The sequence below is a fragment of the Pelophylax lessonae genome (assembly GCF_965119305.1).
Source record: "Pelophylax lessonae genome assembly, chromosome: 3".
Lineage (NCBI taxonomy): Eukaryota > Metazoa > Chordata > Amphibia > Anura > Ranidae > Pelophylax > Pelophylax lessonae.
This window is the reverse complement of record NC_138770.1, coordinates 93,704,340-93,724,195: the sequence shown is the minus strand read 5'-3', so window position 1 is coordinate 93,724,195 and position 19,856 is coordinate 93,704,340. Positions and strand designations below refer to the sequence as shown.

At 42.6% G+C, this 19,856-nt stretch overlaps 1 protein-coding gene across 3 annotated transcripts in view; it reads left to right on the top strand.

Annotated features, from left to right (window-relative positions):
* PKHD1 (PKHD1 ciliary IPT domain containing fibrocystin/polyductin) overlaps positions 1-19,856 on the top strand; it is a 1,006,139-nt gene that overhangs the window by 132,112 nt on the left and 854,171 nt on the right. For all 3 annotated transcript variants that reach the window (XM_082249887.1, XM_082249888.1, XM_082249886.1), the window contains exons 29-32: positions 6,156-6,291; positions 10,651-10,843; positions 15,096-15,163; positions 17,889-19,484. In XM_082249887.1, the coding sequence (XP_082106013.1) occupies positions 6,156-6,291; positions 10,651-10,843; positions 15,096-15,163; positions 17,889-19,484 (1,993 nt within the window). The remainder of the gene's footprint in view (positions 1-6,155; positions 6,292-10,650; positions 10,844-15,095; positions 15,164-17,888; positions 19,485-19,856) is intronic.

The following is a 19,856-nucleotide window of genomic DNA, read 5'->3' as shown; positions in this document are numbered from 1 at the left end:
GTGTACTCCCGGTCCGTCGGGTGGAAATGTCGCCAAACATCTGTTAGTGAGAGGGAGTCAGTGAGCATGGCTAGAGGAGTGGGGGGACTGCCCGAACTAGGTCGCGCATCCAAGAGGGACCGTGATCTATCAAGGACCGGGTCCATGAAGCATTGTAATCGCCCCCCATCAAATGGGGGATGGGAGGGAGTGCCAGAGTGCGAGCAGATAACATGGAGTAAAAAGATTGATCAAAAACGTTGGGAGCGTAGACATTAGAGATGATGAATTCCTTGCTGTTGATGCGGACGTGGGCCGAGACATACCGACCCTCCGTGTCCCCATCCACAGCGAGAACTTCTACCGAGAGCCGTTTGTGAAACAGAATGAGGACGCCCGCCTTGCGCCCGAGCGCTGCAGAGCCTACCACCTTGCCTACCCAAAGTTTTTCCATGCGAGTCATGTCAGCAGAGGGAAGGTGCGATTCCTGGATAAGAGCTATATCAGCCCGGAGGCGTTTAAGATGCCTCAGAACTTTCATTCTCTTGACCGGGGATCGAAGACCTTTAACATTCCAGGATATCAGTGTCATAGTTTAGCCGAGAGGGATGGATTTATGCGACAATCGGCAGTGTACCTAACCATTATCGGGAGGATAGCTAGATGCATAAGTCTCATGTGAAACCGCCACCTGGTAAGAACATGTCGCCACATAAGCATAGAGACCATGAGGAGTCTGACCCCTGGGGAAAGGGACTGAGGAGGGGGGGGACTGGAAAACTGGGTAGGAAAAAACAAAAGTACAACAAAAACATAAACTTAGTCGAAAGGACTTCTCTTTTTTCCGCATGAGTATGCGATGGAGCACAGCTCCCCAAGTGCGTCTCCAGACATTAAAAGGGACAAAGTGTACCCTTGCAGAAAGCGTGTCTGCAGAGACTTGGGTCGCGACCTATGACTGAGCATAGTGCAGCCATGGCATATAGGTCACTGCGGATAAAAAGGTCAATAAAAAGAACTAATGAACAGCAGAAATATAACCTTGATAAAACAGTAGCAGAATACAATACAAATCTCCAGTAATAGAGAACGATCTTACGTTACCAGCCGTCGAACGGCCGGAGCCACCCGGGAGTCCAGCCCGGAGGAAAACTTTCCAAAGGCCCACTTAGAGGTAGAAAACCCATCAATTATTCGAGTAGAGTCAGCGGGGGGGGGGGGGGGGGCAGCGCGGCCAGAGCTAACCACATCGGAGTATCTTTGCCGCTTTGGGGATTCTTTCCTGGGGCTGTGAGGAATGTCCGGTCTGGTAAAAGAGAGGGATTTAGCTGAATTGTTGTGACCTGGTTCACCATGGTGAAGTGAGCAGACAAATTTTTCTGCCTCCGTAGGATCCTGGAAGGATAATTGGTTGCCGTTTGGGGCACCAAGGCGCAAAGTCGCCGGGTAGGCCAGGGTAAATTTTATGCGTTCCTGGTGTAGTTGGGAGCATACGGTTTGGAAAGTTTTGCGTTTTTTTTTGCGACTTCAACTGAATAGTCTGCGAAGATAAGGATTTTCATACCTTCGATCTGGAAGTGTGGGTTTTGGCGGAACTTCTGAAGGATGGCAGATTTGTCTGCGTAGTTTAAGTATTTCACAATGACAGGGCGAGGGGTCTTTCGTTCCTCCGAGTAGAGACCCATTCTATGAGCCCGTTCGACCACACAGGTCCCTTGTATGCCCAAAGCCGCAGGGATTTTCCGTGCACAGAGTTTGGGAATGGCCGAGGGTTGGACGGATTCTGGAATCCCTATGAATCTTAGGTTACTCCGCCGAGACCTATTCTCCAAGTCCTCCAGTTTGTCCATAATGAGACGATTGATTTTGTCTTGGGTTTGCTCTGTGCCTTGCTTTTGATAAATTTCGTCTTCCACACTGGAGACTCCAGCTCCTTCCTTATAGCAGCCATGCCTGCTGACACGGCCTGTTCCACCGATGCCTTGATCGTGGGGGTGAGCAGCTCCACCACCGCTTTTGCAATCCTCTCAGTGGAGGGGTCTGGGGCCGAAGTGGGCGCCGTGGTGGGTGGCCGGAGGTCACCTTCTGGCTGTCTATTCGTGTCCATGGCTGTCGAGTCTGCCGCCGAACCGGAGTAGGCCGCGACCGCGGCCTCGATTTGTGGCGTGCCCGGTGGGGGCCTCGCGGCCGCTTTTTCCAAGAAACGTTCCATCCTGGAACGAAGTGCGGGTATCGGCCGGGTCCGGGTGATGTCCCGAAGCGGGAGAGGATGGTAGAGGTGAGCTGGATGTGTCGGGCAAGGCTTTTTATGTCGGTTTGCTGGGGCGCACCGCGGGAGCTGCTTTAGAGCCTGCTACTCCATGTGGCGCCGGAACCGGAAGTGCTTTGGAATGCAGCTCCTTTAATGGTGCTGTAGGCTTCTTGGCAGCCTCCCTGACCAGTTTTCTTCTCGTCTTTTCATCAATTTTGGAGGGGCATCCAGTTTTTGGTAATGTCAAGGTTGTGCCAAATTTTCTCCACTTGATGATGACTGTCTTCACTGTGTTCCATGGTTCATCTAATGCCTTGTAAATTCTTTTGTACCCTTCTTCTGACTGATACCTTTTAACAATGCTTTGGAAGCTCTCTGTGGACCATGACTTTTGCTGTAGGATGCGACTAAGAAAATGTCAGAAATGTTAGAAAACTGAACTTTATTTGGGGTTAATCAGAGGGACTTTAAATGATGCCAGGTGTGTAATGACTCTTATTTAACCACTTCAGTACAGGGCACTTTCACCCTTTTCCTGCATAGGCCTTTTTCATCTTTCAGCCCTGTCGCATTTTGAATGACAATTGCACGTTCATGCAACACTGTACCCAAAAAACATTTTTTAGCATTTTTTCCCCACAAATATGGCTTTCTTTTAATAGTATTTGATCACCACTGGGTTTTTTATTTTTTGCTAAACAAAAAAAATATTTTCTTTGTTTCTGTTATACATTTTTGTAAATAAGTACTGTACGTTTTCTCTTTCACTGACGGGCACTGACGAGGTGGCACTAATGATGAGGCACTAATATGCAACACTGATGGGCACTGATAGATGACACTGATATGCAGCACTGATGTCCACTGATAGGCGGCACTGATGGGCACTCATAGGTGGCACTGATGAGCACTGATAGGTAGCACTAATGGGCACTTATAGGTGGCACTGATAGGCGGCACTGATGTGTGGAACTGATGGACAATGATGAGCACTGACAGGCAGCATTGATGGCCACTGATAGATGGCACTGATAGATAGCACTGATTAGGAGGCACTGACAGGCATTACTGATGGGCATCCCTAATGGGCACTGATTGGTATTCTTGATGGACACTGATTTGCATTCCTGGTAGGCTCTAGTGGGCATCCTTGATGGAGCTGCACTGATAATAAATGTGCTGATTATCAGTGCAGAACCCCCTGTTAGAAGAGCAGCTGATCTGCTCTCCTCTACTCACGCCTTGTTGGGCCACGGCACTTCCTGCTTACGATGTGACCAGCTGTGATAGGACACACAGTGTAAAGAGCCTACGTCCTATGCTCTCTACCAAGTTCGTTGATGCGGTGTGTCAGAGTGACCCACCACACTATCGATCGTTGCACTGTGTGCCCTCGCAGGTGCGCGCAAGCAGCTTATCCTGCTGGATGTCATATGACGCCCTGTCAGGAAAATACAACCACCCTGCGGCCATCATTCTGCATATGGCGGGCAGGAAGTACTGTAGTTAACATGAGTTTGAATGATATTGCTTAATTCTGAACACACCTACATCCCCAGTTATTAGAGGGTGTGCCCACTTATACAACCACGTTATTTTAGGTTTTTATTTTTACTACCCCCCTTAAAAAATTTGAGTTTGTATTTCAATTGAGTTGTAGGTCACATTAAAGGTGGAACAAGTTCTGGAATGATTTATCTTTGTTTAGTTTTTTTACATCACAGAAACCTGACATTTTAACAGGGGTGTATAGATTTTTTATATCCTTATATCCAATGTACCTTTAATATCAGTCATTTTCCCCTGTGAGCCCTCTGATCTCAGAAGCATGGCGACTAAGTCCTTAAGCAGATCTATGCTGACAGCATACACTTTCACTTAATAACACCTGCATTTTAATACAAATAAAACCAAACCAATAGTTATATTTGACAATCCAATATAAGCGTACTTGAAAAACCCCCTTTCATGTTGTGAATGCTGCCTTACTCCACCTCCGGAAACTTCTTCCTCTTAGCCCCTCTGTAGTTCAGAAAGTAGGCTCTGTGAAATGTGTGACACAGCAGTGCCTATCAAAAGTGCATGCTACCAGGCAAAGTGTGGTTCATCAGCCATGAACAAGGTGTCTGGCTTTGGAAATATTCACTACTTACTCTGCAGGCATCAGGTAGGTACTGGGGATAGGATGGGGGGGCTGAGTAGGGACAGGTTGTGGTGTCCAATGCTTACTCTATGTCCTAAAGAGGATGAGGACCTCTATGTTATCAAGCAACCTGTGGTCTGCCATGATCAAGGTGTCTGCTTTTGAAAATAAGCAGTGCCCACTCTGCAGGCATCAGTTAGGTAGAGGGGGATATGGGGGATATGTAGTGTCAGATTTTGGGGTTAAGCACTCTGGACATGCTTACTTCATATCAAGAGGAAATCAGCACCTCTATGTTATCAAGCAAAGTTTGGTTCACCATGAACTACAATGCTTAGGTGTTTGTAGCTCCCTTTGATGGGATAACAGTATTTGGTCTTTACACTGGGAAAGACTGATAAAGTTATAAAGTAGAGAATCTGATGTTCACCAAATGTTTACAGCTGATAATTCTCCCTGGTGCACTCGTTTTCTGCCAAGAGTTGTATGGAAGTGTGGAAGGGTTGTGTGGAATTGATTAGGTAGTTTTACAGCCACGCAAATCACTTCCAGCAGAAACCTGACAGTCAGCTTGGTAGGTGAAAACACAGTCCTGGAGTGTTTTCTAAAGTCCACGCTGATGCCAACATAAGCCTTACAATGGTGGCCTCGAAAGGGAAAAATGTCAGTGTTTTTTTCACCACCAGTAAATGTTCAGTAAAAGTCACATTAACTGGTTTATGAATCAGGCCATACGTGTATGAGGTCAGTACATAGTGATCCATTCATCCAGGCTGAAACTGATGCATCATCACTGAAGTTTAGGAAATGTTTTTAAGCTCATGTTGTGTCAGCTTCTTGTGAAAGCTGCCATCTGCCATCCCATGACAACCCTTGCCAACTTATAATAAAGTAATGCAGAAGTCAAGGTTTTTAGAACAGCATGCCAAAAGGATCAGATCATCCAGTGCCTACAAAATCAAGGTTGACTTTGTCCATCCTATCTACCGAGTTTCCCTATTGATGTGCTGGGTCATTTCTTTGACCAGTAGGGTCCTTACACACGGTTAATAGGGGATCCGGAAATATATTACTTATTGAATCCGAGATGAATGGGACAGATGTCACTTTTGTGACATCCATGCTTGTTGATTTTTTTTCTCCGCATTTTGGCACCAGATGTTGGTGGACCCTTGATGTCTCTATGGACGGCCACATGTAAATGACTTGTGTCCATTTACTTGAGGCTACCTCTGATCCATAATGCTTAGGTCCACAAAAACAGAAAAGGATGCAGTCCTTTTCCATTTTTTCCAGGCCTGGGAAGACTCGGAGCATCCATTTACATCCATAGACTTGCATGGAGCTTACAATCAGGTCCACATGAAAACCTGACAGGTGAACCTGATCTCAAAGCCATGTGAAAAGGGGTCTAAGGAGGGCTGAGAGGAAAGAGAGGGCAGAGGCTAGTTCTGGATTTATTGATTATTTTGATGGTGGCGCCATTTTCTCTGAAGATAACCTCTGCCTATACCAATTTTCATCAAACCCCAGGTAGAATTGCCCAGATTGATGACAGGTTTACATTCCATGAAGTAGTACACAATGATGGTGGTTTTATATGAATAGGTTGGCCTGTGAATTGAGTAAATGTATAGTAAATCAAAGTAAGTGCATGTTGAATTTTTTTTTTAGAGTTTACTGTGTGCACAGCTTTGGCACAGCAATATAACTGCATGGCTGGCTATTGAACCTACTTGGAGGTGCCTTTTTATATACACACTTGATTTGTCATTGTTACAGACTGATGATGTGTATGGGGGAAATGTAAGGATTAAAACTGGCCAGCACTGGATCACCTTTCCTGAACAGATTAAATTTGACTCTTCATTAAACCCTGCAATCACTTCCATCCTTCCAAACGTGAGCAGCATAGCAGGTAAGACAAAATTAAGTGGAGCCAGAACATACGCTACTGCGCATGCGCAAACCAGCTGCAGCTATCTTGCTTTTGTGAAAATATGAGTACACATGGTTTGAATTGCCTGCTTAACTTCCATCCATTGAAAGTGTATCTTTTTAATAAACTTTGCTGCTTTTTTACGGATTCACACTATGTAGAGTGTTGCTTTCTTGTTTACGGTATTATTCGTGTTCTCATCGCACACTGAATTTCGGGATTTGCTTTGGTACAACTGCCCTGACGACATCCCCAGTATTAGATCTGAGATTTTGTGGAGCATTTAATAAATTCTATTTGATCTTTCCTTAGTGAGAGTCATTAGAATCCGGTAAGCCCCCACTCTTTATGCACTGGTGGTTTGCATAGTGGTCCTAATATCTGGAAGTTTGGAAACTTTTTTTTGAAATCACTTCTGTTTCATTCATATACAAAGGAGAGCTTTTGGCTCTTTTTCGTGGGACTTTTATATTAACAGTTTCAGTTTATTCTGAGGGACTTATCATCATAATCAAAATGTATGGTTTTGTTTTTTGGATTATATACATCATAAGCACTGTTTATTATTTACACATTAGACATGTGCAAAACAAAAAAATGTAATTTGTTTTGTTTAGTTTATTTACGATTTGGGCCTCTTTCACACGGTCCGCCTCCGTAGGCGGATCCGTGTTTCTCAGCGGGGATCGATCCGCGATCCCCGCTGAGCCGGCGGATGACAGCTCCGTCTCCACTTGCAGAGCGGAGAGGGAGGTGTCTCAGCACTCGCTGCCCTCTATGGGGGATGCTTTGTTAGCCTGAGTGTAGGAATTCAGTTTCAGCTTTCCTAAATGTATATCATATTGTTCAGAGAGCAGAAAGCGTAACTCCTGTCTCGGTTTAAAATAGGATTCTGAATTTGAATGCATAGGTGTTTGCTTATTCAGGGTTTCTAGAGTATGAATCTCTGACAATAGTTTTGTTAATTTACTGTTGTATTGTTTTTTGATCCTGGAATTCTGTTTAATGCATATGACTCTCATGAAGGCTTTGTGTGTATTCCACGGAACCCATGGGTCTGAAACTGATTGGGAATTTAGCTGGAAGAATTCCCGGAGATGTTGAGAGACATGTTTGGCACTTTGGGGGTCTTGTAGATTCCTGACGTTACTATGCCACACTGATGCTCGATCCAGGGATACCTGCTCCTCCAATGTCAATTCAATCACAGCATGGTCCAACCATGTGATATTCATAATGGATGAGGAGGAGGTTCTCTGGAGTAGCTGCAGATCAGTAAGAAAGAGGTCTTTGCTGAAGTAGGAATGGTGTCCGGCGTAGTAGAATGTAACATCTTTTTTGGTGGCATGCTGGCACCTCCAGACACCATAAACCTGATCCGCATGGAACAAGGTTCTTAGAGAGAATGGTCGGCCCCCGGCAGGAGAGGTAATGTCCATCTTGGGGCCGACTGTTAAATTGGAACCCCCACATAACAATAAATTGCCATACTTAACTATTGCCACTAGTTTAAATAGCCTGTGTAGAAAATGAAGTTGATGTGAGTTAGGCGCATATAAAGATACTAAGTGTAAGAGGCATTTTATTAATGTCACACACGAGGATAATGAAATGACCCTCTGTATCTAGGATTGAATTTTTAAGCTGAAAGGTGACAGGGTTTCTGATGACTACCAGGACTCCTTTCTTATTCTCTAATCCATTTGCTAGGAAAATGTGTGGGTAGTCCTTGTGTTCGCATCTGGGGTGGTTCTGGTCTTGAAAGTGGGTCTCTTGGACAGCAACAATGTCCGCTTTGCTTAATAATGCTTCTTTGCATATTGAGAATCTCTTGGCTGGATGGTTAAGTCCATTTGCATTAATAGATAAGCAATTAATAGGCATTATGGAGTAGGAGGTATAGCGAGAGTGATGCAGTAGCTTCGTGATGTGTAATATTCTTTAGCATTTGGGAAAGATGAGGGCTGGTTTCAGTAAAAAGGGGTGAAAAAATGACCAATTGAAGACCTGAGTGGACTTCTGTGTCTGTGACCCATAGGAAAGTAGAGTATAGCAGGTGAACTAAGAACAAAGGTAGGATAACTTGCAGATCATAAAGATAGGACCACCTAGGTAGCCCGTAAGCAGAAAAAACTGTTAAAACAACATGAGGGGCCATAAGGATGTACATTTATCCTGTGGCCAGGAACTTGAGTGAGGATAGTTGATGAGCTATTAGATTCGGGTACCTCCATTGTGGAACTTTTTCTTTGCGGATCTCTTGCGGGACAAAACTTGTCATTCTTCGCAAAGGGCAACTGGAGTTTGACTGTGAGATGTAGGCAGTGATTAGGGAGGTAGTATTCCCCACTGTTGGAGGATTTGTAAGCCTTAAGGGTTGTAATCAGGGTCATACAGTATCTCACAAAAGTGAGTACACCCCTCACATTTTTGTATATTTCCTCTTTCACTTCTCCATGACGACATCATGGAGCTGGTGGATGTTAGAGACCTTGCACTCCTCCACTTTCCATTTAGGGATGCCCCACAGATGCTCAATAGGGTTTAGGTCTGGAGACATGCTTGGCCAGTCCATTACCTTTAATTTCAGCTTCTTTAGCAAGGTAGTGGTCATCTTGGAGGTGTGTTTGGGGTTGTTATCATGTTGAAATACTGCCCTGCAGCCCAGTCTCCAAAGGGAGGAGATCATGCTCTGCTTCAGTATGTCACATTACATGTTGGCATTCATGGTTCCCTCAATGAACTGTAGCTCCCCAGTGCCAGCAGCACTCATGCAGCCCCAGACCATGACACTTCCACCACCATGCTTGACTGATGGCAAGACACACTTGTCTTTGTACTCCTCACCTGGTTGCCGCCACACATGCTTGACACCATCTGAACCAAATGAGTTTACTTTGGTCTCATCAGACCACAGGACATGGTTCCAGTAATCCATGTCCTTAGTCTGCTTGTCGTCAGCAAAATGTTTGCGGGCTTTCTTGTTCATCATCTTTCGAAGAGGCTTTCTTCTGGGACGACAACCATGCAGACCAATTTGATGCAGTGTGCGGCGTATGGTCTGAGGACTGACAGGCGGACCCCCCACCCCTTCAACCTGTGAAGCAATACAGGCAGCACTCATATGTCTACTTCCCAAAGAAACCTCTGCAGACGACGCTGAGCACGTGCACTCAACTTCTTTGGTCGACCATGGTGAGGCCTGTTCTGAGTGGAACCTGTCCTCTTACACCGCTGTATGGTCTTGGCCACTGTGCTGCAGTTCAGTTTCAGGGTCTTGGCAATCTTCTTATAGCCTAGGCCATCTTTATGTGGAGCAACATTTCCTTTTTTTCAGATCCTTAGAGAGTTCTTTACCATGAGATGCCATGTTGAACTTCCAGTGACCAGTATGAGCGATGAGTAAGAGCGATAACACCAAATTTAACACACCTGCTCCCCATTCACACCTGAGAACTTGTAACACCAATGAGTCACATGGCATCGGAGAGGAAAAATGGCTTATTGGGCCCAATTTGGACATTTTCTTCTTAGGGGTGTACTCACTTTTGTTGCCAGTGGATTAGACATTAATGGCTATGTGTTGAGTTATTTTGAGGGGACAGAAAATTTACACTGTTATACAAGCTGTACACTCACTACTTTACATTGTAGCAAAGTGTCATTTCTTCAGTGATGTCACATAAAAAGATATAATAAAATATTTACAAAAATGTGAGGGGTGTATTCACTTTTGTAAGATACTGTAGATCATAAGACCAGCTGAACTTAAAGTGGTTGTAAAGGCAGAAGGTTTTTCACAATTTTTTTTTTTTTTCAGCAGCCCCTCCCAATACTTCCCTAATACTCATCACGATCTAGCGATGTGCACGATTTTCTCAGCTCTTCAGGGACTCTCCCTTCTTGTCAATCACAGCCAGTGAGCCAATAAGAAGAGAGAGGGGGCGGGGCAAGCCATTGCTCCTTGTCTGAATGGACATGCAGAGCCACTGGCCAGGACACGCCTGCTTGGGTGCCCCCACACCAAGATGTTTCCTCTGGGGGCACTCGGCAGGAGGGTGAAGCCAGGAGCGCTGGTGGGGGAGCCGAGAAAAGGAGGATCAGGAATGCTCTGTGAAAAACCACTGCATAGTATAACATGTTTGTTATTTGAAAAAAAAAAAAACTTGACTTTAATATCACTTTAATTATGAACGTTTTGGCAAGTAAGACATTCAACATCTGATTGACGGAAGGGCCCACCAGTGTGATTTTACACCTGCCCACTTTTGTTTTAAAGCTGTCCTAGCAACTAGAACCAAATGGATCTTCCAGTTATCATTACGTTCTCTGTTTTAGGTGGTAAAGCTTTTATCGGCCTTTTAGACTTTGACAACAATGATCATTCTGAGATACAGGCCAAAGTCAGTGAAGTTTCTTCACAAGTCCAAAGTGTGACACCGCAAGGAATATCGGTGATTCTTCCCTGGCTTCCATCTGGATTATACAACTTCTCTGTTTCAATTAATGGGGTCCTGCTCAAAACTATCGGGTAAGCATAACATTCTGTGTTATTCATGTCATGAAGAACAGATATACATTTTTATTGTGATACTTGTCCACACCTTGGTACTTTAATGCGCCACATAAAATGTTGATTCTCAGAATTGTTTTCTCTATAGATATCTACATCCTTTAGTCATTTGCTTTTGGAGCTTTTTACATATCAAGATCCTTCCATATTGTCATGGGATATATTTAATACCCTGTCTGGTATCTAAAATCAAGCAATCACCTGCAAGATAAGATAGCATATAATGACCTCTCCAGAGACTATCTTCTCCTTTATTTCATCCATTCCAGCACTGCAGCCTCAAAAACCTCTTTAGAATTCAGCACTTCCAGCAATGTTGGATGTCTTTGCCCTCTGCTGCACTGGTTCCGTCCGCCAAACTCTACGTCACTACAGGAGTAAGCAGTGATATATGGGGCTGAAGAGACTCTCCAAGGTTGCAGCACTGGTAGAGAGAAAAAGTAGGAGTTTAAAATGCTGGAGAGGTGAGTATATGCTGTCTTCAATTGCGGGAGATTGCTGGATTTGAACCTTTGCAGACTAACCAGGGTCTCTTTAAAGCATTAGTGGTCAGCTTAAAAATAATAGAGGACCACACAATAGCAACCCGTTTTCATGCATTAAGGTGCAATCTATTCAAAAAGAAAAGGCTTTAACGCACCTCAATGTCTGAAGATTTCAGTACTGCAATGCACACTGAAGTGAGTTGGAGTCATCATTATTCACCCCAACAAAAACCACCAACCTTGGTGTCAGTAGATGCAATAAAACCCCTACTACTGGTTTCAGTGACTGCAATAAATAAATACCCTCATCACTGGTGTCAGTTGCCACTATAATTACTCCAACATTGATGCCAGTGACCACAGTAATATCCCCCTAGCATTGGTGACAGTGACCTCAATGATAACCCACAACATTGGTGTCAGTGACCACAATAATTATCCCCAGCATTGGTGTCAATGACCATAATAATAAACCCCAGAATTGGTGTCAGCGGATGCATTACTAACCCCTGGCATAATAATGACAATAATAATGACAATAATAGTGACAATAATAGCACCTGGAGCTGATTTTTCTCCTCACATTTTCTTATCCTGATGAAGGGGGGGGGGGGGGACTTTAAACCTTCAAAAATGCAGTGAGTTTCTACTGAAAATAGCTTTCAATAAACTGCTGACATGCAGATGTTACTCCTTGGAGAGTTGCCTAAAAAAGAAAAACAATCATACACTAGATGCAAGAAATAGATGCCAAACCAATACTCGGACAGTAATCCAGGAAAAGCAAGAGCGTATCTTCAGTAAAAAAGGATTTCTCATAGGGGCTAAATTACAAAAGCTATAACAATATAAACAAATCATTATTAAAACAATTTTATGTCACTCTTCTCTGTCACTCTACAGAAAATACAGTAATAAAGACCATTGAAGAGTATGTTAAAGGTACTGAAACACAAAAAAACTTTGTTTCAAAGGAATTGATTGGGTGTTATTGGTAACTGCTACAGTTTGCTCTAATTTTCTTTAATCAAGGTTTTGAAATCTGCTTGATTCCCATTGCTGGATCCAACTGCATTGTAGAAACAAGTTTTTTAATATTTTTAAATATGTCCAGGAAATTAAACTCTTGGTGTTAGCTTTAGTCTGCCCCTGGAAGCTGGAAATCACTGAAGCAAACACTGTTACTCCAATGATCTCCACTTGTTCTGGGTCCTGTGCCAAGTGGCTGCCCCGCTGAATTCTGAGCACAGGAGGTTGACCACAGGGCACAGATGATATTCAGAAAATGCTTTGCATTTTCTCACGCTTTCTTTGATTGGTTGAGGTGGACAGGTGAGGCGGTGAGGTCACGTCCAATCAGAGGGCAGTTTGCATTCACACACATTAAGTGGGAGTGCAGCCACTCAGCATGGGACCCGTAAGCAAGTAGAGATGACTGGAGTAGCGGTGTCTACTTCAGTCATTTCCAGCTTCCAGGGGCATCGGCCAGGTATGGTATATTATTAGTTACTTTGGTCCAAGCTGGATCAGTGTACAGTACTGTGAAAAAGTATTTACACCCTTTTTTGCATATTTGTCACACTGAAATGATTCAGATCATCAAACAAAATGTAATATTACACAAAGATAATAAATACAAAATGAAATGGTGATTTAATTTATTAAGGGAAAAAAGCTGGCCAAACCTGCTAGGCCCTATGGGAAAAAAAGTAATTGCTCCTCCCTTGCTAAACCATGAATGAACTCAGATTAACCACATTTTATGGAAAGCTGAGTTAAATTTCACTTGCCACACCCAGGCCTGCTTACTACCAGACCTTTTGAATCAAGAAATCACCTAAATAGAAGCTGTGTGACAAAGTGAAGTATGCTAAAAGATCTAAAAAATAAACACATAATGCCACGATCTAAAGAAATTCTAGAACAGATGTGAAACAAAGTAATTGACAAGTATTAGTCTGGAAAGGGTTACAAGGCTATTTCTAAGGCTTTGGGACTCCATCAAACCATGGTGAGAGCCATTATCCACAAATGGAGAAAACTGGGAACAGTGGTGAACCTTCCCAGGAGTGTCTGGGCTACCAACAAAGACTGACAACAACGATCACAACAACAACTGATCCAGGAAGTCATAAAAGAACCCAGAACAACATCTAAAGAACTGCAGGCCTCACTTCCCTCAGTTAGGGTCAGTGTTCATCATGATTCAACAATAAGAGACTGGGGAAAAATGGCATCCATGGCAGAGTTCTGAGGCAAAAGTCACTGCTGACCAAAAAGAACAAAAAGACTTGTCTCACATTTGCCAAGAAACATCTTTATTATCCTCAAGACTTTTGGGCAAATATTCTGGGGACTGATGAACAAAAGTTTAACTTTTTGGAAGATGTGCATCCCATTACATCTGGGGTAAAACTAACACAGCATTTCATTAAAAAAAACACCATACCAACAGTCAAACATGGTGGTGGTAGTGTGATGGTCTTGGGCTGCTTTGTAGCTTCAAGACCTGGACGACTTACCATCATTGATGGAACCATGAATTCTGCACTCTACCAAAAAATCCTGAAGGAGAATGTCTGGCCATCAGTTTATGACATGAAGCTCATTTGGGTTATTGAGCAGGACACTGATCCAAAACACACCAGCAAGTCCACCTATGAATAGCTAGAAAAAAAAAACAAAATGAAGGTTTTGGAATGGCCTAGTCAAAGCCCGGATTTAAATCGGATTAAGATGCTGTGGCATGACCTTAAACAGGCCGGTAATGCTGGAAAATCTTCCAGTGTGGCTGAATTAAAACAAGAGAGTGGGCCAAAATTCCTCCACAGCAATGTCAAACATTCATTGCCAGTTATCACAAAGCTTGATTGCAGTTGTTGCCACCAAGGGAGGCACAACCAGTTATTAGGTTTAGGGGCAATTACTTTTTCACATAGGACCTAGCAGGTTTGGACAGCTTCTTTCATTTAAAAACTGCATTTTGTATTTACTCGGGTTATCTTTGTGTAATAATAAAATTTGTTTGATAATCTGAATCATTTAAGTGTGAAAAATATGCAAAAAATAAAAAATCAGGAAGGAGGCAAAGACTTTTCACAGCACTGCAACTATATATAAAATATCTGTGCCTGGAACTCTTCTTTAAGTAGCAATTTAGAAAGGCCATTTTGAGACACTGACACCTGCATTATTGCCTTGTGGGAAAAGGACGAACAACTGTAGAGAAAAATCATCATTTTAGCAGTAAAAGAAACTTGGAGTAGAACCTACCATGCCCATCCTAAGCTGAGATATAAGGTATAGTTAACCTTTAATTACTCTTTTAGATAAATCAAGTTGTAATGCACACTTATTGGCACCTTTAAAAAGCATAAACCATATTCTCTATCGTATTACAAATTTAATTTGCTTTCTAAAGTTCATATAGACTTAATACCAGTGTGACACTTTGATGCTTTCAATTATTCTCTCCAACGGTATATGCATAATTAATGGGATTAATCATCTTTGAAATCTGTTTGAGGCTTCGATGAAAAGACTATCCTGTAGAATGCTACTAGCGTTGTTGCTGGTGGCAAGGGCGCTACTTCTGCAAGGAGCAATGTCACCTGCTGAAAAGTGACATCATATGTACATATACAAATTATCATTCAGGAGAACTTGATAAAGTTGGTGGAGAAAACTTTTCTAAAGTCCAGATGATCTTTTCTTTTTTTCCCAAGGTTTCAGCCAGTTATTCGATACATCTCAGAAATTGATCTTGTGATGCCATGCTGTGGATCCTTCTTAGGTAATGACTTTTTTTTTTTTTTATTATTCTAAAGTACTCAATAAAATACTGAAGATGTCAACAGACAAATGCTTATTTAATATCCTTTATACTCAGGCAGTAGTTGCCCAACTTTTTCAGTCACTGGATGGTGTAACAAAGAGGGCAAATCTACTACATGGGATCATAGCACCCTTGGTGTCGTTCATCTAAAGTCCTTTTAAGATACTGAGATTGATATATTGAGGTTGATTTATTAAAGGCAGATAGACTGTTCTCTTTTCAGCAGAAGTTGCACTTTGCAAGGACATTTTCCCCAGAGCTTAGTGAATGTGGTTAAATTTCACTTAGCAAAGAATATCCAACTAGGTACAAGGAGGCTAAAGAACAACAGCATTTTTGCTTACATATGATTGAATGATTGCAGTCAGCAGAGCTTCATCACATTCTCTAAGCTTCCATGCAATATGCAATTTCCTTTGCAAAGTAACAGTCTATTTGCTTTTAGTAAATCAACCCCAAATCAAGATTAAACAGTTATATTGCGTGTTATTAATGGATACCTCCAGTACACCGTGAAGAAAACTGTAAGTGCAATTAAGTATCATGATGTTACCAATGCTTTGCATAATACTGGTTTATGAAAAGGGGGTTTTTTGATCTCAGTGGAGCCCTTCAATCGGTTTTTGCCACCGTCCCATAAATTCTAATATTTGGTAGTTGCGGGTGCCTCAAACCCAGTATGTGGGGACTTTATGGGCAAGAGTGAATCAAGTGGTAGGTAAAAATTAAAGAATTTATTTATAATCGTAACAAAATACAAGTCATAATGGGATGAACCCATAAACATAGATAATTAGTGTATGTGTAAAGGCCCATAGTGTGAAGTTAGAGAAAGTATGGAATTTATAGTGACTCGTTTATTCCCTCCTGTAGACCTGCAAGAAAAAGATTTATGTGGTCCCCATGTAATCAGTAATTTTTTGATTAGTCCACTACATTTTCAGGGGCAAATGTTTATTAATACCGTAGGCAATATACAATTACACATGCTAGAGTGTACATAGTACATATGCAGTTATGGCAGCTCCATTAAGTAAGAGTTACATTTTGCATTAAGCCCAGAGGAGTTTACTTTTTCCCCTTGCTGGGAAATGTCAAGTGCACAAAGCAGGATTGACCTACATGGGACTTCTGCAGTTCTGAACAGAGCTTAGTGCCCTGCCCTCCTAAACCTTGTTCACACCTTAAGGGTCCTTTCACACGGAACGGAGTCCGTTCTGCTCAGCGGGGTATCGATCCACCGATCCCCGCTGAGCAGGCAGATGACAGCTCAGTCTCCGCTCTGTGTGCAGAGACGGAGCTGTCAGATCCCCGCTGTCCTCTATGGGGAGATCGGATGAGAACGGACCGCCTGTCCATTCTCATCCGATCCCATCCGATCCCATCTGCCAGATGGATAGAAAATAGGGTTTCCATCCATCTGGATTTGATGGACAGGATTGGATCGGATGTCAGCAGAGATGTCTCCACTGACATCTGCTGCCCCATAGGGATGCTTGGAGCATCCGATCCGGTCCGCCTGAAAAACTGGCAGGCGGATCGGATCGGCGGAAGGACTCCCAGGTGTCATTGGTCACACATAAGGCTTACCAAATAATGCAACCCTCTATATAAAAGTGGTCACATGCACATGTAAGATGTATACAACTTTAAATACATCAATGGAACAAATTCCTGAAATTACATTAGAGCAGTCTACATAATCATGTTTGAAGTGCCCGCACTTTAGCTCATCGGTTCCATCTTTTCCTAGCTCATCAACTTCCACTGAAATAAGAAAAATACATTCGTACACATGATATGTGGTCTGCCCACCTGCATTCATATGCTAATTTTTCCAAAATATATTATGTAATCCAGCTTTGACTTTGCATTTAGCTGTAATTATATAGATCAACGGTCTGGCCCTTGGGATAAAACTCCCCCTCACTGCAAGCAACAGTGGGGCATAGTTCCTGCCACTTTATTCCCCCTATTGACACCAATGATAGGGCACTAGCCCTCTCACTGGCAATAAAGATGGGACACAATTCCTCCACCTAATACCAAAGATGGGGTACTATTTACTCCCACTGACACCAAGACATTTTCTACTCAAACTGGCCACAGTCTGGCCGCCATAATGTTTGAAGGACAGCAAACTGGCCCTATGTTTAGACATTTTGGAGACCCCTGATATAGATGATCACAATAGAAGTGAAGCTGGGCATACACCGATCAATATTTGTCCAGTCTCTGCTAAATTTAGATCGGTGTGCATGCACCCCCACTCAGCAGAAGTTAATTTAGTCAACTTCTGTCAAAGGGACATTTTGGAAAATGTTCCATCGATCAGCAACTGCAGCTGCGGATCAGTGTATTCTGACAGTGGTGGATACCGTGATCACAACACAGTGTCCTGGCAGGAGGGATTCCTCCATCCACCTCGATTGTGAATGAAAAAAAGCTAACTGTGTATGACTAGCTTGAGTATTGTTAGTGTCACTCATGGCATTGGGAACATCTCTGTGATTTGGGGAGACAAGGGACTTTAGAGAGACATTATAATCTATAGTCAAGGGGTAGGAATAGTCACAAAATAATTAATGAAAGGTGAAGGAGAAGAAGTAACTTTGGAACTGAATGTGGAAATCAAGAATAAGTCACCAAAAAAAATGTGATGTATTTGCTCTTCTTTTTTTAGGTGGAACCATCATTACCATTGTTGGTAAAGGATTCACTGCCAATGCATCACTATTATCGGTCACTATTGGAATACAACCATGTAGACTCATTAACACTACCGCTGATCTGATTAAATGTCAGACACCTCCTTTTCCCTCTTCTGTCGCTGATAAAGAAAAAATTACAGTTCCTCTTTTGGTATCTATCGTCAATCCAGCAACTGGGATGATCATTTCAAATTCATCAAACTACCTTGACTTTTTTTTCACTTACCACAGAGACTTTACACCAAACATCTCAAATCTATCCTGGATTATTGAAAATGGGAGCCTGTGGTTTTATCTCTCAGGATATAACCTTTCAAACTCTGTAATTTTGTTTGAAAATACTCAGGATCAAGATAAGTATGAAATAAGTTATATAGAACTACAGAAGAACAGTTTTGAAATACCTCTTAATGGTTTTGGCCCTGGAAAATATCTAATAAAGGTCTGGGATGAGAAAATGGGATTTGCCAGCATCCCTTTGGGCAATCAGACTGTGGAAATCATACCTCTTGTGTCCTCCATAATACCTGGAGAAGGTCCATTGTGTGGTGGTACCATTCTAACTATTTGTGGATCTTTTTATAAAATTAGTTCTGTTTTTGTAATACTATCAAGACGTTATGTTTGCCCCATTCACAGTGCTAATGGTAGCACAATCCAATGTACTCTCAAGACTGACAGCAATTCCAACATCACAGTTGCTGTAGATGTTGATGCAACTATCCTAATTAATGGCGTTCCCTCAGTATGTACTGGAAACTGTACTTTCCATCTAGTTCCAGAACTGAGTCCTATAATAAATGACATTTTTCCAAGACTAGAAGGGGCTTTCCTTATTCTTTATGTTCTTGGACAGAGGTTAGGTGGAAAGATCCAGATTTTGGTGGATGGTCGCTTAGAATGCATTGTGACTTCTTGGAATGAAACAATGGTAAAATGCCACCTCAAAGAGACAATTCCTATTGGGAATCATACAGTGATCTTTCCATATGCAACAGATGGTCTTATATGCCTTTCCAGTAAACCTTTTAATATTACTATAGAACCTCAGATAACAAAACTGTCTCCTGTGGATTTTGGTCTCAATGGAGGTGGTTATTTAACAATAGACGGCTCAGGTCTACAAGGACTGACATCTACTTTGATCATCATTGGAAGCTTCCACCACTGTCTAGTAACAACTGCTAATTACACAAAGGTCCGATGCATGCTACCACCATTGAAAGGAACAATGAGAGTTATTATACAAGTGGATGACTACAATATTACTGGAGGTATCCTACATTTCAGCGCACTGTATACACCTATGGTGCATTCTCTATTAGCGAGACATCCCGCATTAAAAATTGTTGTCTCAGCCATCACGGCTGTGGAGAAACTTCACATCACAGTTGAAGATTATAACTGTACCAATGTTATTGGAAATACTTCAGTAGTAGAATGTGATCTTCCTGATTTGCCAGCTGGAGACTATAAAGTCAGGTGTCTTGATGGTGACAGAGGATGGGCCACATCAAATATTACCTTCGATGTGCCACTGATAGTCACTTCCTTAACAAATAACGTTGGTAAGTAACTGTAGTTGCCCCTGTTTTCTCATCTGTAAGCGACCCAGTTATGGGTTACTGGGTTTATTTAATAAAAATAACATTAGTGAGTGAATGTAGCTGCTCCTAATTTCTCATCTGTAAAATACCCAGTTATGGGATACTGAGCTTATGCAAGAATTAAAGCCGAACTTCACTCGAAAACTGAGGTCCTGATAGTTTGCTGCCACCCCCTAGCCGGTGACTGGGTTACAGGTTTTTTCTGGAGAGGTGGAGTGAGTGACAGTTTTTATCTGTACCCACTCCCGCTTCCACAACCCTCACCTAGGTAAGAACGACATCCCTGTCCTGCTCCCTCCCCTTTCACAGCCTCTTTGGACACATCCCATGTCC